This window comes from Carcharhinus amblyrhynchos, chromosome 29 (assembly GCF_965287045.1).
Source record: "Carcharhinus amblyrhynchos chromosome 29, sCarAmb.v2.hapA, whole genome shotgun sequence".
Classification (NCBI taxonomy): domain Eukaryota; kingdom Metazoa; phylum Chordata; class Chondrichthyes; order Carcharhiniformes; family Carcharhinidae; genus Carcharhinus; species Carcharhinus amblyrhynchos.
In genome coordinates, this window is record NC_137352.1 from 6,279,793 (window position 1) to 6,306,805 (window position 27,013).

At 42.7% G+C, this 27,013-nt stretch overlaps 1 protein-coding gene across 1 annotated transcript in view; it reads left to right on the forward strand.

Moving 5' to 3' along the window:
- bco2b (beta-carotene oxygenase 2b) overlaps positions 1-27,013 on the forward strand; it is a 54,857-nt gene that overhangs the window by 12,927 nt on the left and 14,917 nt on the right. Inside the window, exons 2-8 of the mRNA XM_080214530.1 lie at positions 4,810-5,014; positions 7,047-7,258; positions 7,345-7,460; positions 9,285-9,387; positions 16,296-16,424; positions 19,105-19,265; positions 24,326-24,493. Coding sequence (XP_080070656.1) covers positions 4,810-5,014; positions 7,047-7,258; positions 7,345-7,460; positions 9,285-9,387; positions 16,296-16,424; positions 19,105-19,265; positions 24,326-24,493 — 1,094 coding nt within the window. The remainder of the gene's footprint in view (positions 1-4,809; positions 5,015-7,046; positions 7,259-7,344; positions 7,461-9,284; positions 9,388-16,295; positions 16,425-19,104; positions 19,266-24,325; positions 24,494-27,013) is intronic.

Consider the following 27,013-nt stretch of genomic DNA (forward strand, 5'->3'; position numbering starts at 1 on the left):
CCATTTTAAATAAACTGTCTGTTCCGGAAACGTCTACATGAACACAGAGACTATATTTAAAGTTAGGACCTGCCTTTACTGGGCATAACACAGGGATGTATTTAATAATGTTTCTATTGAGAATTTTCAACTTTATATTCAGAACAATGCACAACAAATTCCCGCGATTCAGTACAGGGCAGAACAATCATTATTTTGCATATATACGTGGAGGAGACCAGCAAAGATCAATAAAAATAATTCAAAGAATTGGGCATTATAATCCCTGTTGTTGCTGTCAATACCATCTCCTGTATGAATGTTGAAAGAACAACAGAAAAAGGTCTGAAATGATTAAGGATAATCCCTTGTATAGAATGCCTGCTGTGATTTGGATAGCTCCAATGTATTCAGGGACATGGGTATTAATGTGACCAGGCCACTTCAAAGGTTTCATAGCACACATATAACAATAAAGATTTTTAACAGAAAGTTACCTGAAATCACCATGCTAATAGTGATCTCCACGTTTCCCAGGGCAAGAAGTAGAAGTTTAACCGTGAGGCCCCCATTCTAGGGGAGAGTCTAGAGGTCAACTGCTTCCCTCCCAGCCTGAGCCCACAAACCCCCGGTTCCCTTGGGGGACCCTCCCCCTGTAGCGTGCACCCAGAGGAAACTCACACAGACACAGGCAGAACATGCAAACTCCACATAGACAGTCACCCAAGACCGGAATGGAACCCAGGTTCCTGATGCTATTGAGGCAGCAGTGCTAACCACTAACCACTGGGGTGGCGTGGTAGCACAGTGGTTAGCACTGCTGCCTCACAGTGCCAGGGATCCAGATTTGATTCACGACTTGGTTCACTGTCTGTGTGGAGTTTGCATATTCTCCCCTGCGTGGATTTCTGCCTACATTCTGAAACACGTGCTGGTTAGGTTATTGACCTGAGCAAGCGCCAGACTGTGGCGACTAGAGAAATTTCAGAGTAACTTCATTGCAGTAAGCCTTATTTGTGTCTAATAAATAAACTTAACTTTATTAACCACTGTGCCACCTTGCATTCTGCCCATGAAATCCTGGAGTTTTTTAGTGTTGGGTGTTAGGTGATTTTTTTTTGCAATGTTGTGGATTGTTTTATTTTGAATGTTATTGATTGTTTTAGATTGTCTCAGTTGCTATGGTGGAACTTTTCCTAGCTATCAAAATGTGACCTGCGTTTTAGAACATAGAACACTACAGCACAAACAGGCCCTTCGGCCCACAAGTTACACCGATCATATCCATACCCACCAGGCCTATCTATAACTCTCAATCCCATTAAATCCCATGTACTCATCCAGAAGTCTCTTAAAAACCCCAACGAGTTTGCCTCCACCACCATCGACGGCAGCCAATTCCACTCACTCACCACTCTCTGAGTTTTTTGAGCAGATTGTTGGATGTGGATTAGCCTGAAGCCTCCTCAGTCAAGTGGAAGCTCTGAATAAAAAGATTTTTTTTTCAGCATCGACCAAGCAGGGGAAAACCTCAGTGAAGAGCTGCGTAATTGTACTGAGTTAATGCAGCATGCCAGAGGTATTCACTTTACCTCTTCACTTTAGATTGTATTGTCACAAGTGACTTTCAAAGCTAAATGAATCATTACAATGAAGAGGAAACTAAATATTTGGTGAAAATTATTAAAAAGGTACAAAGAAAGGGAAGGAAGTTAGAGATATTTCTTTTGATATGGAGCTTTACGCCACCATAGAAAGCCACTTCCTGCATTAACATACCTCAGACTTGATAGGTTGTTGCTTGCTAAATTGTTATGTTTAACAAATGGCTACACCCCCTCGTACAAAGCAAACAGTAAAAAAACCAAGTACAAAGGACAAAGTCCACTACTTGCACCAGAACAATGTCATATTCTGGGTTAGTGCTACTGAGAGGCTCGCACTTAACGATGTCTGCCCAACAGAAATGTTTGGGCAAAAAGGAATGAGTTGCTTTTTGTTTAACATGAGAAAGCTCAAAGTGCTAAACAGTAAGTCAACGCTTTGGTATTTGTACGTTCGAAGGTTTATTGGTTCGATCACGCTGTTAAAACAGTGTAGCTTTTGTCTGGATACAAAATGAAAACAAATTGTTCTGCACGCTAATTTTATAAGTTAGCATCATAGCATCCCTTCAGCACAGAAGGAGGCCATTCAACCATTGAGCCTGCACTGACAAAAATCCCAGGTCCTATCCCCATAGTAACGCCACATATTTGCCCTGCTCATCCCCCTGAAACAAGGATCAATTTAACATTGCCTATCAACCTAACCTGGGCATCTTTGGACTGTGGGAAGAAACTGGAGCACCCGGAGGAAACCCACGCAGACACGGAGAACATTTAGACTCCACACAGACATGCTGCAGATAAGGCGGGGTTGGGGCCTAGATAAGGTACTGTGTCGGAGAGTCAGTGCAGACTTGATGAGCCAAATGGCCTGATTCTGTGCTATTGGGATTCTATGATCTTAATTTTATTCCAGTGGAGGAATGGGGCTTTAGCGGACCTAGTGTATCAAGGGTGGCATGGTAGCTCAGTAGTTAGCACCGCTGCTTCACAGCTCCAGTGTCCTGTGTTCGATTGCCGGCTTCGGTCACTGTCTGTGTGGAGTTTACACATCCTCCTCGTGTCTGCATGGGTTTCCTCCAGTTTCCCCTCTCAATCCAAAGATGTGCGGGTTAGGTTGATTGGCCATGCTAAAATTGCCCCTTAAGTGTCCTGAGATGTGTAGGTTAGAGAGATTAGCAGGTAAAATATGTAGCGATGTGGAGGTAGGGCCTGGATGGGATTGTGGCCGGTGCAGGCTCGATGGGCTGAATGGCCTTTTCCTGCACTGTAGGGTTTCGATTCTATGAAGTGTGACAATTATTCAACTGGAGGTTGTGCACTCACTACCCCATTTCTGATTTCCCCCATTGATTTATTCCAGAGGTCTCTGCTGGAGAGCTCAACTGTCTCCTTGCTTCGGGTGGGCAAATCACTGATCTGTGTAAATTGAACTCTGATGATCTATGTTAGATCCAATGCCATTTCAATCATCTACTGAAGTCTGCATCATCACTGATGCACTCAGTAAAACCTGCTGATGCAGATTCATGAGTGTAGAAGAAACCCCTGAATCCGTTCCAGTGAAAGTCAAAGGGGAAATCCCAAAATGGTTACAAGGAAATCTGCTGAGAAATGGACGGGGAAAATTTGAGTGCAGAGTGATCTGAAAGTTGAGCGGTTAAATGACTTTTGTCCGCCCAGGAAAAGCAAGACGTTTGCTGGGCTGCAAAAGAATAAAGCAACTGCTACTGTCTTCCCACTTCCCTTCCCACCAAAATTGCAACCTACCTGGGGCTAGTATGGGTCAAATATTAGTTTTTACTGAAAGTATTTTTAAATAATGAGCGTATATAGAAAGATTAGGTTATATAAAAATCAGGAACAGAGAGCAAGTAACTAAAGAGAGGACAACTTGGTTGAATCCATGAGCCTAGTGTTTGGTAAAGTTGTTGACATTAAAAGTTTGGCATATTTTGTTGATTAACATTCATTGCAAACTTTGGATACCTAGTGCACCAAGTGTGACCATTCTTAATTTATCTGCTCCAGCATACCAGGAGAAATTGGCAAAGTCGTCTGCTTATAGTATCTTTACTAGTCCCTACCATGCCAACTTCACCTGAATACATCATATTTCTCCTTGTATGCACTTTGGCAGCTAGTCTGGACCCAAACCCGCAATTTCTACCTCCTATACTTTTCTTTTATCTTGCCCATCTTAGACTCCCCACAGTTTTGTGCCATCTCTTTCACCTTATCCAGTCATTCCACGTTCCCCACCGGGCGATTACTTTTTTTACCCTATTCCTCCCTCATCCCAACTCTTCTATTTCTGTGTATCCCAGCCACTCTTGCAGGTTTGAATTAGCTCGTTCCTCCCATGGCATTCTGAAGAGTGGACAAATGATCATGTTATACTTACAAACAACAATTCCTACCACCCTGCTTGCCAATCATCCCACCCAACTCACTCACTGGGGGCTAACCTTGCCAAATTTCTTCCCATTTAGATCACCATCATTCTTCCCATTCTGATCGTCATTACTCCCTTTCACAAGAATATGACAAGGGCACGTTTTTCTTAATGAAATATAGTGCAGGCAGATTTTTTTTCATTCCTGGGACATGGGCATCACTGGCACTTTCAGCATTTATTGCCCATCCCTACTTGCCCAAGGCAGTTGAAAGTCAACCACATTGCTGTGACTCTGGAATCACGCGTAGGCCAGACCGGGTAAGGATGGTAGATTTCCTTCCCTAAAAGACATTAGTGAACCAGATGGGTTTTTCGGACAATCAACAATGGTTTCATGGCCATTGATAGATTCTTAGTCCCAGATTTTTAAAAAATTGTATTCAAATTGCACCATCAGCCATGATGGTAACTGAACTCGGGTTCCCTGAACATTAGCTGAGTTTCTGGATTAATACTCTAGTGATAATACCACTAAACCATTGCCTCCCCAATATTGTAGTTGTCTGTATGCTCCTAAGCCAAAATTCGAAGCTGATCTATTTTAATCAATGATTCAGTCATAGAATGTGAACTGACCTTTTGACATGTGCTTTGATCGACTTTTAATGTTTATGGCAACCAGAACTGTGCATGGTTGAAAAACGTATACTTAAAGTTTCCTCCAATGACATGCCCAAATATGTGAGGACTTGTATCATAGTTTATAACAGGCATATTAATGTTCAGTGCTTCACAGAATCTACTACAAAACTGTTTTTTTTTAAGTTTTGAGGGACCTGCTTCCAGTTAAAACAGAGGAACCGATATATTACCGCAGGAAGAAGGGGCTCGAATGTTTGGCACCTCTCTTCATGAGCGTAGAGGAAACTCCTGAACCCATTCCAGTGAAAGTCAAAGGGGAAATCCCGAAATGGCTACGAGGAAATCTGCTGAGAAATGGACCGGGAAAATTTGAGTTTGGCAATGACAAGTAAGTGTATCCTTCTGTACTTACTTATTGCACAAAGATCTGTGTACGTTCTGCAGAGTCTTGTCCAGCTAGCAATGACAGTCCTTTTCATGGAAGCGTACTTCGACTGGATTTATGCTGTAAAAAAAATAACAAACACAGATTATATCGTCATGATTGAATCTTGTGAGGTGTCCCACTAGTTAGACTTTTCCCTCAACTTTCATCTTAAAATTACTGGTGACCCAGCTTTCAGAAAACATAAGGTGGTAGTAGGGTGGTGAGGGCAACAAGACATCTTGGATCTCGGTGATCAGTGGGATGGCAGTTCATTGCGGCATGGTGGCACAATGGTCAGTCGATTGTCGGGAAACACCATCTGGTTCACCATTTTCCTTTAGAGAAGGAAATCTGCTGTCCTTACCTGGTCTGACCTACAAGTGATTCCAGATCCACAGCAATGCAGTTGAATCTCAACTGCCCACTGAAATTACCTAGCAAGCCACTCAGTTCAAGGACAGTTAGGGGATGGTTAATAAGTGCTGGCCCAGCCAATGCTGCCCGTGTCCATGAATAAATAAAAAAGAACTGCCGCCCCACAGTGCCAGGACTCTAGGTTCGATTTCGGCTTTGGTTGACTGTGTGGACTTTTCATGTTCTCCCTGTGTCGGTGTGGATTTCCTCCGGGTTCTCCAGTTTCTTCCCACAGTCCAAAGATACGCCAGCTAGCGTGGATTGGCCATGCTAAATTGCCTCATAGTGTTCCAAGATGTGTCGATTAGGGAGATAAGCGGGATGACTACATGTGTTTGTGGGGATAGGGCCTGAGTAAGGTCCTCTGCCAGAGCGTCAGTGCAGACTCGATGGGCTGAATGAACTCCTTCTGTACTATAGTGATTCCGTAATTCCTTGAACTTGCATTTATATAGGGTTTTTAATATAGTAATGAGATTTAAAGAAATTAGATTATTTAATTTCAGATTGGATGTAGAAAGAGATATGAAGAAAGAAGATTGGATTGAGAGTAAGAAGAAACTAAGGAAAATATGACTTTATTTTAAAAGTAATCTCTAAGAATTGTTTACTAGCTGCAAAAGTAAGACTCAGTTTTGATTGTTCCTTAGGGCAGAGAGATTGAATAGCATTAGAGGGACCTTATCATTAAAAGAGTCCTGCATGCCATTTGAGGCTTTCCTTCAAAACACTGGGCAGAATGTCTTGTTCCCCACTGGCAGGATTGTAGACAGTTGGCTAGCCAGCCCCGATGTTTCTACAATTTAACGGTGGGATGGGTGAGACCAAAGCTAGTGCCCCACCCCCACCCTCACCCCAATAAATTCCTTAAGTAACCTAATGAAAGCAACTTAAGGGCCATTTCGGGCCCACTTCAATTTTATGCAGGCAGGAAGAGTTCAGGGGTAGTGGATAAATTGCCAGGTTTAGATGCTTTGGCCGAATTTAGCACTATGGTTCCAAAACAGGCATTAGGCCTTTGAGTGGTATATTCACGAGGCCTAAGGCCTGTTTTAAAGAAGCACCCTCAGCTGCGAGAGATCATGCCCTTTTCTAAAATTTATCCTAAGTTTCTGCACTCACATAAATGTACTGATAATCCTAAAAGCAATTTAACATACAAGTTAAGTCCAAAAGGTTACCCGGCTTAGCCCTCAGGTGGGAAAAGGGGACTCCATTAATGGCCTGCATTTAACATTGGGCACTCCAGTCCCAAAGGTTTAGCCAATGCAGGTGCTTCCTCTGAAGTTCACCTGAAGTCATTCCTAGTAATAAACGTACAAGATACCCCATTAAAGAATGAACGTAGGAAATAGAAGCAAGAGTAGACCATTCGGCCCCTCGAACCTGCTGTGTCATCCAGTTAGATCATGTCTAACTTACTGGTAGAGTAAAATGTATCAATCTGCTGCATAAAAACACTTAAACATGCTCCTTTAAATATATATATTATAAAATTCAACATATATAGACACAACAATTGAGCAAACTGCATAATATGCCTATGTTCTCTGTTTAATAAACCTCTACCTCTCTTCAGATACAACCACTGGTTTGATGGTATGGCATTGATGCATCAGTTCAGAATTGAGGATGGTAATGTGACCTATATGAGCAAGTTTTTACGCAGTGAATCGTATCGGACCAACAGTGCAAACAACCGTATCATGGTTTCTGAATTTGGGACCGTAGCGATGCCGGATCCTTGCAAAAACATTTTTGAACGATTTGTCAGCAGATTCGAAATACCGAGTAGGTGCGAAGTGTCCGTCAGTGTAACTGTGTTTCACATGAAGATTGAAGCTGGTCTTCTAACTAAAGGTAATGTTTCGTTGCAGAAGCCACTGATAATGGCAACGTGAACTTTGCGCGGTACAAAGGAGATTACTACGCAACCACAGAAACTAACTTCATCCATAAAGTGAATCCCGACACCCTTGACACAATAGAAAAGGTAAAAGCTGCATTTTATTGCTTCGATTGAATAAACTGCATTCTGTGAAGGTTAGTTCAATGTTTCTGCTTGAAGTAAACACTGATGTTAGTTCTTTTAACTTGTATGTTAAATTGCTTTTAGGATTATCAGTAAATTTATGGTGAGTGCAGAAACTTAGGATAAATTTTAGAAAAGGGCATGATCTCTCGCAGCTGAGGGTGCTTCTTTAAAACAGGCCTTAGGCTTCGTGAATATACCACTCAAAGGCCTAATGCCCATTTTGGAACCACAGTGCTAAATTCGGCCAAAGCATCTAAACCTGGCAATTTATATATTTAAAGCGGATTGTCACGTTTACATCAAAGCCTTGAACTATAAAGGTAATTCTCAATTTTGGAAAGGTATGCCTGACAGGAGCGGGTTTCGCTCATTATACACATGCCTGACTTTACTTTTCTTTGAAGTCATTTTGCGGATGGTGGAGATTGCGCCCTGTGCTGTTGTGTTTGCGACATGGTGGCACAGTGCTTAGCACTGCTGCCTCACTGTGCCAGGGACCCGGGCTCGATTCCCACCTTGGGTCACTGTCTGTACAGAGTCTGCATGTTCTCACTGGGTCTGCAAGAGTTTCTTCAGGCGCTCTGGATCTCTCCCTCAGTCCAAAAGATGTGCTGGTTAGGTGCATTGGGCATGCTAAAATTCTTCCTCAGTGTACCCAAACAGGCACCTGAGAGTGGTGACAAGAGGATTTTCACAGTAACTTCATTGCAGCAGCAATGTAAGCCTTCTTGTGACACTAATAAATAAACTAAGAATAAAGTGTGAGGTTATGCACTTTGATAGGAAGAATAGAGGCATATTTTCTAAATGAAGAGAGAATTTGTAAATTGGAAGTACAAAAGGATTTGGGAATCTTAGTTCAGGATTCTCTTAAGGTTAATTTGCAGGTTGAGTTGGTAGTTAGAAAAGCAAATGCAATGTTAGCATTCATTTCGAGAATACAAAAGCAGGGATGTACTGTTGAGGCTTTACAAGGCTCTGGTGAGACTCCATTTAGAATATTCTGAGCAATTTTGGGCTCCATAACTAAGGAAGGATATGCTAGCCTTGGCCAGACTCCAAAGGAGGTTCACAAGAATGATCCCAGGAATGAAAAGCTTGACGTATGAGGAGTGTTTGAGGACTCTGGGTCTGTATGTGATGGAGTTTAAAAGGATGAGGTGGATTTCATTGAAATTTATAAAATACTGAAAGTCCTGGATAGAGTGGTTGTGGGAAAGATGTTTCCATCAGCAGGAGAGACTATAATCCGTGGGCACAGCCTCAGAGTAGAGGGATGACCCTTTAGAACTGAAATGAGAAGGAATTTCTTCAACCAGTTGGTGGTGTATCTGTGGAATTCATTACTACAGACGGTTGTGGAGGCCAGGTCATTGAGTGTATTTAAGACAGAGATAGATAGGTTCTTGATTGGTAAGGGGATCAAAGGTTACAAGGAGAATGGGGATGAGAAAAATATGAGCCCTGATCGAATGGTGGAGTATATTTGATGGGCAACATGGTCTAATTCTGCTCCTATATCTGATGGTCTTGTCACATGGTCTAACATTCCTGTTGCAGCCTGAGGGTGAAAGTGTAATCTGCTATAGTGTGGCTATTTGGAGGAACACTGTATCTAACGTTTTAATTAATTAAATTTAATGAGTCTCTAATGTTCTTTCAGCCAGAACATGCTCCTTTATTTGCATTGTAGATCCATTCACTGCTACATGACAAGGAGTTATATTTTTTGACAATTTTAAAACTAATCCTTATTTGTTTCACTTATGATTTTGTTGCTAGGTAGATTGGTCCAAATTTGTGGCAGTGAATGGAGCAACAGCCCATCCACATTATGATCCTGATGGGACAACCTACAATATGGGCAATTCACATGGAAAAAATGGTAAATTTGCCTGATAGCAATTCATGCTGCTACTGTATCTCTACAAACATCAGACAGGGTTTTCATAAGAACATAAGAAATAGAAGCAGGAGTAGGCCATCTAGCCCTTCGAGCTTGCCCCGCCATTCAATAAGATCATGGCTGATCTGAAGTGGATCAGTTCCACTTACCCACCTGCTCGATCAGAAATGTATCTACCCGTGACTTGAACATATTCAACAAGGTAGCCTCCACCACGTCAATGGGCAGAGAATTCCAGAGATTCACCACCCTCTGAGAGAAGAGTTCCCCCTCAAGTCTGTTCCAAACTGCCCCCTTATTTTGAGGCTGTGCCCTCTAGTTCTGGTTTCCTTTCTAATTGGAAAGAATCTCTCTACCTCTACCCTATCTAGCCCCTTCATTGTCTTGAAAGTCTCTATAAGATCCACCCTCAGCCTCCTAAACTACAGTGAGTACAGGCCCGATCTACTCAGTCTCTCCTCATAAGCTAACCCCCTCATCTCTAGTATCAGCCTGATGAACCTTCTCTGTACTCCGTCCAAGGCCAATATATCCTTTCGCAAATAAGGCGACCAAAACTGCATGCAGTACTCCAGCTACGGCCTCACCAGTGCCTTGTACAGTTGCAGCAAGACCTCCCTGCTTTTATATTCTATCCCCCTCGCTATGAAGGCCAACATTCCATTCGCCTTCCTGATCACCTGCTGCACCTACAGACTGGGTTTTTGCGATTCGTGCACAAGGACCCCCAGGTTCCTCTGCACAGTAGCATGCTGCAACTTTTCACCATGGAAAAAGTAATAGTAGGATGGAATATTATTTAAAAAGTGGATTACCTCACATTTGCCAACATTATACTCCATCTGCCAGGTCCTCGCCCACCCACTCAGCCTATCCAAATCTCTCTGCAGACTTTCCACGTCCTCCACGCAATTCGCTTTTCCACTCATCTTCATGTCATCAGCAAACTTTGTTACCCTACACTCAGCCCCCTTTCCTTGGAGTTACTCCCATTCCAACTTTGTGGGAAACCCATTTGTGTGTGAGTGGGAGTACAGTTCACTGTTTACCAGTGTGTTCATTGCTTGTGTTGGCATTGTCATGGGATCAGCATTTACAATCCATAATTTTCCTTCTTGGGGAAGAGCTTTAAGCCTCTACTCCTACACTGTTGGGGGACCAGCCAGGTGCAGAATTAAAGATTCTTACTGAAAATCTTGCACATTGTGAAGGATGCTGCATTCCTCATCTGCTAGCGGGCTGCCTAAACATATGCCATGTGCAGTCAATGGCGAGTCCAATGTAAGATTGTTGGGACTTGCAAACCTGTTTTTAGCAATTCCTCCCAGCCAATCTTCTCAAAATTACATGTCATCATTTTGAACGTTTACTTGTGGCTGAATATTTCCCCACTTGGAAAACTCCATGCCACAAGTGCAACCTTAAAGTACCTTTCAGTTTTGAGTTCTGTCTCATAGGTTGCTACAAGAATTGGCCTACTGTTTCTGTAGTTATTTATGTATGTTAAGCTAAGCTGAAGTATGAAATCTATTCATTATCTGACGATTTGACCGACCTACTTCTGCACAGTGCCCTTCACAATGCACCATTCATAACTTGTAGATACCATATCATGGGGTCATTTACTAGTGCATAATTGTTAATTCAGTAGTTTACTGTGGGACTGTAAACATTAATAACCACAGAAAACACATCCTCTTTATTGTGAGTCTTTGAGATAGTGCTTTCCAAAATGTCCAAGGGGCACAATTTTCCCTGAGAAAAATTGTGGTGCTGCAGGGAATTGGTTGCATTTCCTGTTGTGGCTGTCAGTTAAAATGAGGTAGAATTCAATAACTGCTGCCATGTGAACCGCTAGGCGAAGCATGCCAAGTGTGGGAGAGTTCAGACTTGGTGAGCAGATGTTCAGCTAACATTCAAGAACACTTCCATGTCTTTATTCTTTGAGGATAAGGAAGAATAACAGATTCTCATGTTAATGAAGGAAGCATTTAATCTTAGATCTTTTACTAAACCAATCTTTGTGATTCAAAAGTTTTGCAGCAATATCCTGGAAAATCTCTTAGAAACCTGTAACTGAATTGCCTCCCTGGTGAAGGCCTAGTGGTATTATCACTAGACTATTAATTCAGAACCTCCGCTGATGTTCTGGAGACCTGGATTCGAATCCAGCCACAGCAGATGGTGGAATTTGAATTAAATTTTTTTTAAAATCTGGAACTAAGAATCTGCTGATGACCATTAAACTATTGTCGATTGTCAGAAAAACCCATCTCATTCACTAATGTCCTTTAGGGAAGGAAATCTGCCTTGCTTACCCGGTCTGGCCTGTATGTGATTCCAGAGCCACAGCAATGTGGTTGACTTTCAACTGTCGTCAGGCAACTAGGGATGGGCAATAAATGCTGGCCAACAGAGATGCCCATGTGCCACGGATGAATAAAAAAAATTGCAGTCCAGAAATTTAGTTCAATGTAAGACTAAGTAGATATTACACACAATGTACATTTAAAATACGTGATACCAGTGAATCAAACCTGTAATTTTTCCCATTAAAATAGCATCTCAATGAATCTATCCTTCACACAAAGCCATGATAGTAGAATTAGGTGTAGTTTTAAAACTATACCGAGTGCAAGCGCATCAGGATAGCACAGTGCATCAGAGTTTTGAGTTAGTATACAATAGCAACATAGACACTAGAAGCAGGAGTAGACCATTCAGCTCTTCAAGCCTGCCCTGCCATTCATGTTGATCAATATCCTAATTTCCCCCTCCCCTCCATACCCTTTGATCCCTTTAGCCCCCAGAGCTGTATCTAATTTCTTCTTGAAATCAGACAATCAGATTAAGCAGAGTGATGTAGAATAGCACCTATAAAACCTCATCAATCTCAGATTATTATTGGAAGACAAACACTCCCCAGCAAGGAGGGAATGTTAGCCCAACACCAGCCCTTATATGCCTCCCAGTGACCAGCTGCCCACCATCTCACTCATCAACGGTAAAAATGATGAGAAAACTATGAAAAAAGACTGGCATTCTTTCATAGCATCTTATGATGTCCCAGAACACCGATACATTATGTTGAAATAACTGTTTATCAATAACTGTTCTTAAGAAGATGAATATTGATAAATAGAAGGAAAAATCATGTGGAAAGTATCTGGTGCTTCAATTAATAATTTTCTCATGTAGGATTTGGCATGTTTGCTAAGTGTGGTATATGTCCTAATTGTAAGGACCATTTCAAATCCAAGGTAGCAACAACAAAAGTTATATCTTTGAAACTTCTAAGAGCCAATAAATAACCTGTTCAAATGGACACAATTCTACATCCTCATCATAAATGTCATTGGTAAAATATTTTGACGTCTCATTTTGCTAATATGAATGGTTCCTTCTGAGGATATCATTGGATCATGTGAGGAAATTGGCTCTAGATTTACAGAAATTTACAGCATAGGAGAAGGCCCACTCTCCCTCCAAGTCCACAGTGTTTAAACCCTGCTTGTTAGGACCATGAGACATTGACGCCTGCAGGGCTTCCAGCTGGAGGCAATGGGGGGGAATACGGGAGTATCTCGGGAGGACAGAACATTCCACCTCAAATCAGATTCTTGGCCAGAGAGGGATGTCACTGGAGGAATGGGCCAGGAGACTCGCAATGGATTTGACACCGAGTGAGAATCCCAATTTGACCCTCACACTCAATTCAAAGCGCCATCGGGAATTTCAGCTTGGGTGCAGCTGCAAAGAATCGCCCTCAATATTCAAATTTGAAACCGTTTACTATTTTTAGTGCTTAAATGTTCTCTTGCAAATTATAATCAGTGCAAAGCTGTGTTGTTTCCATGCTAATTTCACTGAATATAGTCAGTATTACAACCATAGAAATAACATGACGAGTGACCTTATTGGCTCATCCCACCAGTCAGTTGGCTTCCCGATGTCAGTAGACTCTATCCACTCCCCTTACTAGCATGAATCACACTTTGGCTTTTTTGATTGTCTCAGTGGCATAAGATCATGGCTAAGAGCTCACCCAAAAAATCGGTACAATTTGCACTCACTTGGCACTTCGAATATTTTTGGTAAAATATTTTGGCTGATAGGATTAAGGAGAATCCTAAGGCATTCTATAGGTATGTTAAGAACAGAAGGTTTGTTAGGGCAAGATTAGGGCCAGTTACAGACAGCAGAGGGAAGTTGTGTGTGGAACCGGAAGAGATTGGTGAGGCATTGAACCAATATTTCTCTTCGGTGTTCATGCAGGGGGACATGAATGTAGCTGAGGAGAACACTGGGTTGCAGGGGTGTAAACTAGACAGTATTGCAGTTGATAAGGGGGATGTGCTGGATATTCTTGAGGGTTTGAAAATAGATAAGTCCCCTGGTCCGGACGGGATTTACCCTAGGATTCTATGGGAGGCAAGAGAGGTGATTGCAGAGCCTCTGGCTCTGATCTTCAGGTTGTCGTTGGTCTCAGGTATAGTACCGGAAGATTGGAGGATAGCGAATGTTGTCCCATTGTTTAAGAAGGGGAACAGAGACTTCCCCAGGAATTATAGACCGGTGAGTCTTACTTCTGTTGTGGGCAAGGTTTTAGAAAAAATTATTAGGGATAGGATTTATAGTTATTTGGAGAGTAATGAATTGATTGGAGATAGTCAGCATGGTTTTGTAGCGGGTAGGTCGTGCCTTACTAACCTTATTGAGTTTTTTGAGAAAGTGACCAAAGAGGTGGATGGGGGAAAGGCAGTTGACGTGGTATATATGGATTTTAGTAAGGCGTTTGATAAGGTTCACCATGGTAGGCTTCTGCAGAAAATGCAGATGTATGGGATTGAGGGTAATCTAGGAAATTGGATCAGGAATTGGCTAGCAGATAGGAGACAGAGGATGGTGGTTGATGGTAAATATTCGTCATGGAGTTCAGTTACGAGTGGTGTGCCGCAGGGATCTGTTTTGGGGCCACTGCTGTTTGTAATTTTTATTAATGATCTGGATGAGGGTATAGTTGGGTGGGTTAGTAAATTTGCTGATGACACCAAAGTCGGAGGTGTGGTAGATTGTGAGGAAGGGTGTCGTAGTTTGCAGGGTGACTTAGACAGGTTGCAGAGCTGGGCCGAGAGGTGGCGGATGGAGTTTAATGCGGAGAAGTGTGAGGTAATTCACTTTGGTAGGAATAACAGATGTGTCGAGTATAGGGCTAACAGGAGGACTCTGAATAGTGTGGATGAACAGAGGGATCTAGGTGTATGTGTACATAGATCCCTGAAAGTAGGGAATCAAGTAGATAAGGTTGTTAAGAAGGCATACGGTGTTTTGGCGTTTATTGGTAGGGGGATTGAATTTAGGAGTCGCAGCGTCATGTTGCAACTGTACACAAGTCTGGTGCGGCCGCACTTGGAGTATTGTGTGCAGTTCTGGTCCCCACATTATAGGAAGGATGTGGAGGCTTTGGAGAGGGTGCAGAGGAGATTTACCAGGATGTTGCCTGGTATGGAGGGGAGGTCCTATGAGGAGAGACTGAGGGATTTGGGGTTGTTTTCGCTAGAAAGAAGGCGGCTAAGAGGGGATCTTATTGAAACATATAAGATGATTAGAGGTTTAGATAGGGTGGATAGTGATAGCCTTTTTCCTCGGATGGAGAAAGCTAGCACGAGGGGGCATGGCTTTAAATTAAGGGGGGGTAGTTATAGGACGGATGTCAGGGGTAAGTTCTTTACCCAGAGGGTGGTGAGGGATTGGAATGCCCTGCCTGCTGCAGTTGTAAATGCGCCTAGTTTGGGGGCGTTTAAGAGATCCGTGGATAGGTTTATGGATGAAAAGGGATTGGTTTAGGTTAGAGGGTCATTGTTTTTTTTTAACTGGTCAGCGCAACATCGTGGGCCGAAGGGCCTGTTCTGCGCTGTAATGTTCTATGTTCTATGTTCTAAAATCGCCCTAGACATTTCACCCTGTAGCTCAGTGCTGTGTTACCGTATCATGTTAGGCATTTTCTATTGTGATAATATTCTATGTGTCTCAGTTCCACTGTGAATGATGCCCTTCATGACTGAACTATAGAAGGAAGTCTAAATATATTTATTTTTCTGTTTTGTAATGTGTTACCACATTTTTTTCCTGGCAATATAAGATAAGCCATGCAAGACAATCTTATCGGAGAATAGATAATGGATTGCAGTTTGTACTCATCAGAAAGTTAGGGCTTCACTTTTAGTGGAGCAGTAAAGTGAATGAATGGAGGTTTTTTTTAAAGTTATGAAGGATAGTGATAACCTAAATTGATTGCATTGATTGCTGAGATGATAATGAATGGGCAGAGGTTAAAGATAATTGCACAAAGAAATAAAGTGAGGCTAGAAAATATTTTTTTAAAGTAAATTCCCTGCCAATAGCCATGGTTCAAGCATGTTCAGTAATTATTACTGAAAGTTGAAGCAGGGTAGGAAGGTGAACAGGATTGCGAAGAATTTGGCATGGTGGCAACTGTATGGAGAAGCATGAGCACAGACTTGAATGATTGAATGGATTGCTGGAATAGCCTGTAATTTCACATGGCATGGTGGCACAGTGGGGTTAGCACTGCTGCCTCACAGCACTGGGGATCCGGGTTAGATACCCGGCTTGGGTCACTGTCTGTGTGGAGTCTGCGCATTCTCCCTGTGTCTGCATGGGTTTCCTCCAGGTGCTCCAGATTCCTCCCACAATCCGAAAGACGTGCTGGTTAGCTGGATTGGCAATGCTAAATTCTCCCTCGGTGTACCCGAACAGATGATGGAGTGTGGCAACTAAGGGATTTTCACAGTAACTTCATTGCAATGTTAATGTAAGGCTAATTGTGACACTAATCAATAAACTTTTTATGTTTTATTTTGTAGGTACAATGTACAACATCATTGCTGTTCCTCTGCAGAAGTCAGATGATGAGGAAACACTTCAAGAAGCCAGAATTGTTTGCAGTATAACACCAGTGGATCACATGAAGCCTTCTTACTATCACAGCTTTGGTCTGTCATGCCTTCTAATTATTAGCACACATTGTGATTTGATTTGCACATTCTCCAACATTAAGGACCAATTGAAATATTTATTATATTAAACTCTTTTTGCACACGTTGGATTATAAAGTATATCCGGGCCGGAATTCTCCAGCCTCGCCTGTGGCAGGGATTCTCTGGTCCCGCTGAAGTGAATGGAGTTTTGGCTGAGCGCCAAACTCTTCATTCTCGCTGGCAGCACTGGTGGATTGTCCAACATTGGGGAATTCTAGCCTGTGGGATAATTGAAAAATATTGTTTGACTTTGGGCAGGATTTTGTTCCTCCTCTGGAGTGCGTGTTCATGGCAGCTTAATTGGCAGCAAGATTTCGGCATTAAGGATAGAAAAAATTTTTAATGAGAGAGCTGGGGGAAGTGTTATGCTCATTGTTCAGGGCACAAACAAGATATGTAAAAGAATTAGAAATTAGATAATGCCATGCTGAGGTTTTTGAAGCCTGTAAGATTAATGGAAAACTGAAGGATTAAGGAATTCCCAAAGTTCTACATAATGTACCTGGAATAATTTGCATAATACACGACTTTGGTTGCTATGGAATTTACTTCTCAAAATTATTAGTTTAAATGTTATTTTGTTTTATGATTTCCCCTCCATCCATCTATGACAACCTTGCACTTCTTTTTGTTTAATATTCTAGTTTAACGAATCTGGCTGAGTTTAAAGTGTAAATGTTTTTTCCCCTCATGAGGTGGTCAAACAAATGCCTAACAAAACCAACTGAGGCTGAGTTTATTAACATTTAGAAGATACACCTGGTTGACTTTTATCGAATGTTGAATAGATTTGTTTACACCCATATCTGACTGGGATTGAATTGAAGAATGTAGACATAGGGGTGAGAAGACAGTTGAAGGGACACTTGTTTGTAGCATTATGCTAGCAGACAGCATGAAGCCTTCTTGTGATTACAGAAGTAGGTCTTGCGGTGCAAGGTACCATCCCTACCTCCGGATCAGAAGCTCCAAGTTTAACTCCAACACCAGGATTTATTGGCCATGGAAGGAGCATTCATAATAGGGTTCAACAGGCTGATTATCAGCTCAGAAATCCTCCCATCACATTCCCCCATTATTCCCCAAAGGGAAAACCAGTGCTTGTGTGAAGGTTTGATTTAAAAAAAAAGACTATGATAGCTTTGGTTCTCATGCCTTCTACTTACCGCACAGAATGTGACTTGATTTGTACATTTTCCTACATTAAAGAATAAGGGAAGCAGACAAATCCACCAAGTGAGCAACTCTTATGTTTTGTTACTAGTTCTAAGGATTGCTTGCATAATGATGTATATTTCTTTAATTTGTCTGCTCCTGTGTGGGGTCATGCATTGACATCTGTGATTTGGGAAGATGGTTCAGTTCTGAGGTTCTGATGGGTGGCATAGACTGAAACGGGGCTTGGGATAATCGATCCTCGCTCCTCGCCGATATACATTTCCTTCAGGGAGACCCAATGACCCTAATTTCATTATTAGCGTCACAATCTTACTGGCCATTCACGCCATGCTCCCGCTGCAGCAAAGTTGCAGTATCTGGGAGAATCCCGCCAATGTGAACAGTGGTAACACTCTAGCCGAGGTTTATTAGACTCTGTAATAAATTCACGGAGGTGAAAGTCCCGTCACCAATGTTTTTTTACTACAAGGTTCCACCATATCGTACAGAGTGCTCACAGTGTGCTATCTGCATCAGGAGTCCAGGGAGGCTAACACTCCTGTTTAAATACAGGACATGGTTGGGCCATCAATTAAGAATCAATCAGGGGCTTCTTACTGTGCTAGACAAATGATAGGAAGAGGAGATGGGATTCTGAACTGAGATAGGAGATCAATCCTGATCTTACGGAAAGTCAGGGCAGGTTTGAGGATTCCTGCTTCCATTTCCAATGTCTCAAGAGAGGATACAGGACAGTAAGCATGGAATATAAGTAGTAGGTGCACTCAAAACTCAGTTTGGCCCTGCATTTTTCAGCTCAGGGCATCTACGTTCAATATCTCTTCTACCACATCGTGGCATGAACTGAACTTCCTAGAACTTTGAAATTTCTTTCACCTTGGTGCAATGTTACAATCATTAATCCCAGTTCCAAGTGATGAAACTTCATTAAATAGCAGATCGAGCGCAAGTTACTTTTGAAATTGCAGAAAATTGGCTTTCTGACGTTCAAAATAATGTTTTCCCTCTCTGGTGCACATAGAAACATCTGTTATACATAGAACACAATATATCCGATTATAACTTTGATTTTTTATTCCTCACGGAAAACAAGAATCAGTCGGGAACCTCTTTTGTGGTCCAGCCAATTAAACAAACTCAAATTAACTCAGGGACAAATTAAAAGGGGCAGCTCCTGAAAGGAGGGGAACCGCCCGACACAAAAGACAAGGCGTAAAGGAAACTTGAAACGTCAAATTAAAATGTGATAAAAGGGGTCAATAATACACCCCAGTCACTGCATTGCCCAGTGGGAAGGAATCAGTCTGGGAGTTCACACTCAAACAGGTCAACCTCAATTGCCTGATTGAAGTCACCACAACTCTTGCACACAAAGTCAGTAAAATGATGAATGGATGTATTAAATGTATTAAACTTGATTAATTTATGCTAATAACAGTTTACCTTTCCATGTCAGGAATGTCTGAAAACTATATCATCTTTATTGAACAACCGCTGAAAATAAACGTACTGAAAATTCTCACTTCCAGCCTCAGTGGTAAGAGTGTGAGCTGTGCCATGGACTGGATGCCAGAACTCAATACCATTATCCACGTAGCTAATAAACACACGGGAGAGGTAACACACCGATATTATTACACCTCTGCGGATTTGGAGCATTTTTTCAATGTGCTGATATAATTTCCATATCAAACCTGCCAGTGTTGCAGTACGGCAGAGCTAATCATTCAGTGTTTTGAGATGATACATGTGGCACTTGATCACCAACAAGATTTTCAATGGAATTTGAGGATGTTACAAAACAACGATATCCCAACACGTTTAGCCAGATGGCCCATTCTGTTCTCAACCAGATCAGTAGCAGGAGGCCACAGACAGGGACTAAATATGTTTCCATTGGCAGGAAGAAAATTCTGGGCAGCTGGGGCTACCCTTTGTCTGTCTTGTGCATGCTCCCTAAATATCTAGTCAAAAGCAGTATTGGGCGAGGCCTTTGAACAAGTCATCTAGCTGCTCTTTCGGCTGAATAATCATGTAGAAAGAAGGAAATAATTAAAAGGATGGCCAAGTAACTCTCTCAGTAGTTCTCAGTAAATATATATCTCATTCTAAACACTGGGTGTTCCGGTTGGAGGATGTCCCTGTTTGATCTCTAGTCACTGCTGCGTCAGCCACTTGTTGAGACCAGGCGAACAGTCTTGACTTCACAAAGTTGAGCCCCATACTTACCCAACGGACTTCACTGAGAGTTTTTGGGTTACTCTATTAGAGCTGGATGTTCTGCTCAGTTAAAATTGCATCAGTATCCTAATGATGTGATACTTACAATAATTCAGGAGGCTCACAACTGAGTTAAACAGGTTCCTCAGCACCCAATCACACCTCTAAAAACACAGTAGCATTAAAATGGCTGCAGGAGTGGGAAGCAAGCAGAGAATACGCTGCTTGGATTTAACTCCCATGCCGTCCAGTTTCTCCGTTCAAGGGGAGTTAAAAATCCTCTCGAGATTCTCGCCTCTGTCTTGTTTTTCTGTCTTGAGAGGAGATGTTAGCAGAGGGTTAGCACTATGTTACTCATCTTCTCAGTTAGGAGTGCAGGGTCAGATTTAGGGGCCTGAAAAATCAGACATTACTTTAAAAATAGGAGTCATAGAATCCCTACAGTACAGAAATAGGCCATTTGGCCCATCAAGTTTGTACTGACCCCAACCCCACACAGGCATTATTCCCATGACCCCACACATTTAACCTGCTAATCCCCCTGACCCTAGGGTCAATTTAGCGTGGCCAATCAAGCTAACCCACACATATTTGGACCGGGGGAGGAACTTAGAGCACTGGAGGAAACCCATGCAGACACAGGGAGAACATGCAAACTCTACACACATAGTGACCTGAGGCCAGAATTGAACCTGGGTCCCTGGTGGAAGGGGAAGTTGTGTGTGGAACCGGAAGAGATTGGAGAGGCATTGAACCATTATTTCTCTTCGGTGTTCACGCAGGACGATATGAATGTAGCTGAGGAGGTCACTGGGGTGAAGGGGTGTAAAATAGAAAGTATTGTAGTTGATACAGAGGATGTGTTGGATATTCTAGATGGGTTGAAAATAGATAAGTCCCCTGGTCCAGACGGGATTTACCCTAGGATTCTATGGGAGGCAAGAGAGGTGATTGCAGAGCCACTGGCTCTGATCTTCAGGTCGTCGTTGGTCTCTGGTATAGTACCGGAAGATTGGAGGACAGCGAATGTTGTCCCATTGTTTAAGAAGGGGAGCAGAGACTTCCCTGGGAATTACAGACCAGTGAGTCTTACTTCTGTAGTGGGCAAGGTTTTAGAAAGAATTATTAGGGATAGGATTTATAGTTATTTGGAGAGTAATGAATTGATTAGAGATAGTCAGCATGGTTTTGTAGCGGGAAGGTCGTGCCTTACTAACCTTATTGAGTTTTTTGAGAAGGTGACCAAAGAGGTGGATAGGGGTAAGGCAGTAGATGTGGTATATATGGATTTTAGTAAGGCATTTGATAAGGTTCACCATGGTATGCTTCTGCAGAAAATGCAGATGTATGGGATTGGTGGTAATTTAGGTACTTGGATCAGGAATTGGTTAGCAGATAGGAGACAGAGGGTGGTGGTTGATGGTAATTATTCATCATGGAGTTCGGTTACGAGTGGTGTGCCTCAGGGATCTGTTTTGGGGCCACTGCTGTTTGTAATCTTTATTAATGATCTGGATGAGGGTATAGTTGGGTGGATTAGTAAGTTTGCTGATGACACCAAAGTCGGAGGTGTGGTAGATTGTGAGGAAGGGTGTCGAAGTTTGCAGGGTGACTTAGACAGGTTGCAGAGCTGGGCCGCGAGGTGGCGGATGGAGTTTAATGCGGAGAAGTGTGAGGTAATCCATTTCAGTAGGAATAACAGATGTGTTGAGTATAGGGCTAACGGGAGGACTTTGAATAGAGTGGAGGAGCAGAGGGATCTAGGTGTATGTGTACATAGATCCCTGAAAGTTGGGAATCAAGTAGAAAAGGTTGTTAAGAAGGCGTACGGTGTCTTGGCGTTTATTGGTAGGGGGATTGAATTTAGGAGTCGCAGCGTCATGTTGCAACTGTACACAACTCTGGTGCGGCCGCACTTGGAGTACTGTGTGCAGTTCTGGTCCCCACGTTACAGGAAGGATGTGGAGGCTTTGGAGAGGGTGCAGAGGAGGTTTACCAGGATGTTGCCTGGTATGCAGGGGAGGTCCTATGAGGAGAGACTGAGGGATTTGGGGTTGTTTTCACTGGAAAGAAGGCGGCTAAGAGGGGATCTTATAGAAACATATAAGATGATTAGAGGTTTAGATAGGGTGGATGGTGATAGCCTGTTTCCTCGGATGGAGAAATCTAGCATGAGGGGGCATGGCTTTAAATTAAGGGGGGGTAGTTATAGGACGGATGTCAGGGGCAGGTTCTTTACCCAGAGGGTGGTGAGGGACTGGAATGCCCTGCCTGCTGCAGTTGTAAATGCGCCTAGTTTGGGGGCGTTTAAGAGATTGGTGGATAGGTTTATGGACGAAAAGGGATTGGTTTAGATTAGTGGGTCAATGTTTTTTTTTTAAAAATAAGACTGGTCGGCGCAACATTGTGGGCCGAAGGGCCTGTTCCGCGCTGTAATGTTCTATGTTCTATGTTCTATGGTGCTGTGAGGCAGCAGTGTTAACTACTGTACCACTATGCCGCCCTTGTCTTACAGACAGCCAAGAAATAGATATTAAAGATGTTGTACTAATCACACAGGGGGGTCTTGTAGCACAACTGCATATTCTCTCTGCATCTGAAGCTCTGGATTTGATTGTTAAGAATAATGTGTTTATCATGTTTACATTACGGAGGGAGCGGAAAGAGAGGCAAAAAAAATATACTAGCAAGTCCCTGAGACTGAATAAAACAATGGATAAAACCCGCTTTATTAAACAAACCACCCGTTCTGCCCGCAGTTACACAGCATCTGTAAATGCTGAGAGACAGGTACAAGTAAATGTGCGCTTATTGTGTGTGTTGGGTGGAAGTATATGTTGTATTTGTAGCTCACACCTCCCCCTCCCCTCCCCCATCCCAAGCCTGGCTGTTTAACTGACAGAGTCTGTGTGTGTGTGTGTGTGTGTGAGACAGAGGGAGCTGGGGGTGGTTGGTGGGGGGGGAGGACACAGACAGGGGATGGGGCGGTGGTGGGGGGAATGTGTGCAGCCGGAGTTTGGAACTCCGCCTCCCACTTCCAGGAATGCTGCTAACAGTGGGCCGAGGATCAGACAGCCAGGCCGACATTCCCTACACAGACTGTCCTCACTGTCTCCTCGTCCCGCAGCCATGAGCCTCCTCCTCACGCTGAGCTTGTATCACCATCATCTTCCTCAAGACGGGGGGGAGGGGAAGGGGGCTAGTTGGGGGGGGGGAAGGAGGAGGTTCTCACCACATTTGGCTCTTGCAAAGACCTCAAAGCAGACCTGCTGATGTGTGTCAATCAAAGTAAGCAAAAAGTTCCCCCCTCCCTCTTTTAATGCCCTTTATAGACATACTCAACAGCCCAGTTTATATTGCATCGATAACAAGTGGCTTTAGGGTTATCATCAGTACCAAAGTGGCAGGAAACTGGAGAGGACCACTGCATGATGCAACTGCACATTAGATTTTGACGTGTGAGCGTAACAAGTGTGCGTTGCCTGGGGCTTCTCCAGACAAGTCAAAGGGATGTGAAATGTTAACATCCTTTCAGTCTCCACGGACGTTTTCCCCACATTTTACCCTTTATGTTACGTTACCTGTAATGCTGTTGAGATGATTTACAATTAGTTTATTTTTTTCCCCCATTCTGCATCCATCTTATTTTTAATTGCTTGTGTATTGTACGTTAAGTTTATTTATTGGTGTTCCAAGGAGGCTTACATTAAGGGGGGGTAGTTATAGGACGGATGTCAGGGGTAGGTTCTTTACCCAGAGGGTGGTGAGGGATTGGAATGCCCTGCCTGCTGCAGTTGTAAATGCGCCTAGTTTGGGGGCATTTAAGAGATCCGTGGATAGGTTTATGGATGAAAAGGGATTGGTTTAGGTTAGAGGGTCATTGTTTTTTAACTGGTCGGCGCAACATCGTGGGCCGAAGGGCCTGTTCTGCGCTGTAATGTTCTATGTTCTGTGTTCTATAATGTAGGCAAACATGTTGGGTATCAACCTGTAAATCCGACCAACACACACAAATAGCAGGTGGTAACTGCAGGAGAGATTCCTGCTCAGCCATGTGATGGAAAGACTGTTGGAGCCTCTACCTTCATTATCTATAGATCCAGGTTCCAACATATGTGTAAAAGTGTATGCTGCCACAATAACTCAAACCGCCAGTGAACTGTAACATTCACCACCACCACTAACCCACTCACGCATATGATTAATCTACTTTGCAAACAATAAGGGAATGTGTTCATTCACATTAATGATGTAACAACCTTTCAAACACTGGATGAATATTTTATGATAGAATTGTAAATTAGTGCAAGGAGAAAAAAAGGTAAACACTGTTTTGTATTCTTTATTAATGGAATATATTAAGGTTGGTATTTTTAATTAGTTTTATCAACAGGGACAACCTCGGTGAGGCAAATTATATTTTCTTGCACCTAAACATTTCCACTTTCCTTTTACAGATGCATCCTTTCAAGTATTACGCCAAAGCTTTCAGTACATTCCATCAAATCAATGCCTTTGAAGATAATGGCTTCATTGTTCTTGACCTCTGCTGTTTGGTTGATGGCAATGTTTTCAAACAGATAACCCTGCAAAACATGTGCCAGACTGGAGAAGCGCTGGATGAGGCAATTATGAAACTTCATTTTATATAGTTTCAGTGTGTCAGTGGTTGTTACTACACAATCTTTAGGACTGGACGGATTTTGTGTTTAGCACAATGTTCATAGAATCTCTGTAGTACAGAAGGCGGCTATTAGGCGCATCGTGCCTGTACTGACCACAAAGCTGTAACCTCGTACGTTTAGCCTGTTAATCTCCCTGACACTAGGGTCAATTTAGCTCAGCCAATCAACCTAATCTGCACATCTTTGGAGTGTGGAAATAAACTGGAGCACTCGGAGGAAACCCACTTAGACACGGGGAGAACGTGCAGTCTCCACACAGACAGAGACCTGAGGCTGGAATTGAACCTGGGTCCCTAACACTGTGGGGCAGCAGTGCTAACCACTGAACCACTGTGATGATGTTGTTTGATTTAAAACACAGCACAATCATAGTTCCTAATTATCCAAAGAGACAGAATTTATTTATTCCCCTTATGAAAAAGCAACAAAACTCAGTTGGAACATTAGATGACAGAAAGAGCTTTGCGTTGCTACTTTCTTTTTATAATGAGATGTGGTACAGTTGGTTAATGCACAATTTTATTACACTATTGGCTCGGTGTTTTACTGCCTCATGCAATGAGTCCCGATTTCTGTTGCGTCCTCAATATTTGCAGAAAGTGAATTCTGGTGGGAGGAAGAATCAGTGCTGTGTAATGAGTTCACTTCAGCCGTTCTTCTGTAGCAAAGGGCAGGGACCATAGGATATAGGAGTAGAATTAGGCCATTCAGCCCATCAAGTCTGCTCTGCCATTCAATCATGGCTGATATTTTTCTCATCCCCATTCTTCTGCTTTTTCCCCATAACCCTTGATTCCCTTATAAATCAAGAATCTATTGATCTCTGTTTTAAAGACACTCAATGACCTGGCCTCCACAGCCATCTGCAGCAAAGAGTTTCACAAATTCTCCACTCTCTGGCTGAAGAAATTCCTCCTCATCTCTGTTTTAAAGGATTGTCCCTTTAGTCTGAGGTTGTGCCCTTTGGTTCTAGTTTTTCCTACTAGCGGAAACATCCTCTGCACGTCCACTCTATCCAGGCCTCGCAATATCCTGTAAGTTTCAATAAGATTCCCCCTCATCCTTCTAAACTCTAAAGAGCACAGACCCAATGTCCTCAACTGTTCCTCAAACGACAAGCTTTTCATTCCAGGGATCATTCTTGTGAACCTCCTCTGGACCCTTTCCAAGACCAGCACATCTTTCCTTAGATACGGCACCCAAAACTGCTCACACTCCTCCAACTGGGATCTGATCACAGCCTTATCCAGCCTCAGAAGTAATCCCTACTCTTGTATTCTAGCCCTCTCGACATGAATGCTAACATTGTATTTGCCTTCCTAACTGCTGACTGAACCTGCACTTTAACCTTAAGAGAACCTTGAACAAGGATTCCCAAGTCCCTTTGTGCTCCTGATTTCCTAAGCATTTTCCAAATTAGAAATTCCTCCTTCCAAAGTGCATAACCTCACGCTTTTCCACATTATATTCCATCTGCCAATTCTTTGCTCACTCTCAGAACCTGTCCTAGTGCTTCTGTAGTCCCTCTGCTTCATCAGTACTACCTGTCCCTCTACATATCTTTGTATCATCTCCAAACTTAGCAACAGTGCCTCCGGTTCTTTCTTCCAAATAATGTATATTGTGAAAAGTTGTGGTCCCAGCACCAACCTCTAAGGCACACCACTAGTCACTGGCTGCCATCCTAAAAAAGACTCCTTTATCCCCAGTCTCTGCCTTCTGCCAGTCAGCCAATCCTTTATCCATGCCAGGAACTTACCCTTAACACAATGAGGTCTTATTTAACAGTCTCCTATGCAGAATCTTGTCAAAGGCCTTCTGAAAATCTAAATTAATCATATCCACTGGTTCTCCTTTGTCTAACTTCCTTGTTACTGCCTCAAAGAACTTTAACCGATTTGTCAGATATGACCTCCCCTTGACAAAGTCGCGCTGACTCAGTCCCATTTTCCAGGTGCTCCGCGATCTCATCTTTAATAATGGATTCTAAAATGAAGTCAGGCTAACCGGCCTATAATTTCCCACCTGCTGCCTCCCTCCCTTCTTAAACAGCGGTGTTACATTAGCTACCTTCCCTGCCTCCAGTGATTCCTGAAAGATCACCGCCAATGCCTCCACAATTTCCTCAGATATTTCTTTCAGAACCCTGGTGTGTAGTCCATCAGGTTGCTCTCCCACCTTTTTAGTGAGGAGATCATGCATAGTTGAAAGAGGGGGAAAATACGTAACTTTTAATGTATAAGAGATAAGGTAGATATGAAAGAAGAGTGTTTTTTTGTTGCCATGTCAGTGCATGTATGGATATGTTACAAATAATAGCTGGCTACAATTTGAATACCAATTTATTACTCATATACCAGTGTGGCACAGGCAAAGTGCTCGATAACAGAGTAACATATCACAGTGACAGTCCTCCAGTGTCTCAGCGTGAATAGTCCATATCATTATTGGTTATTTTAT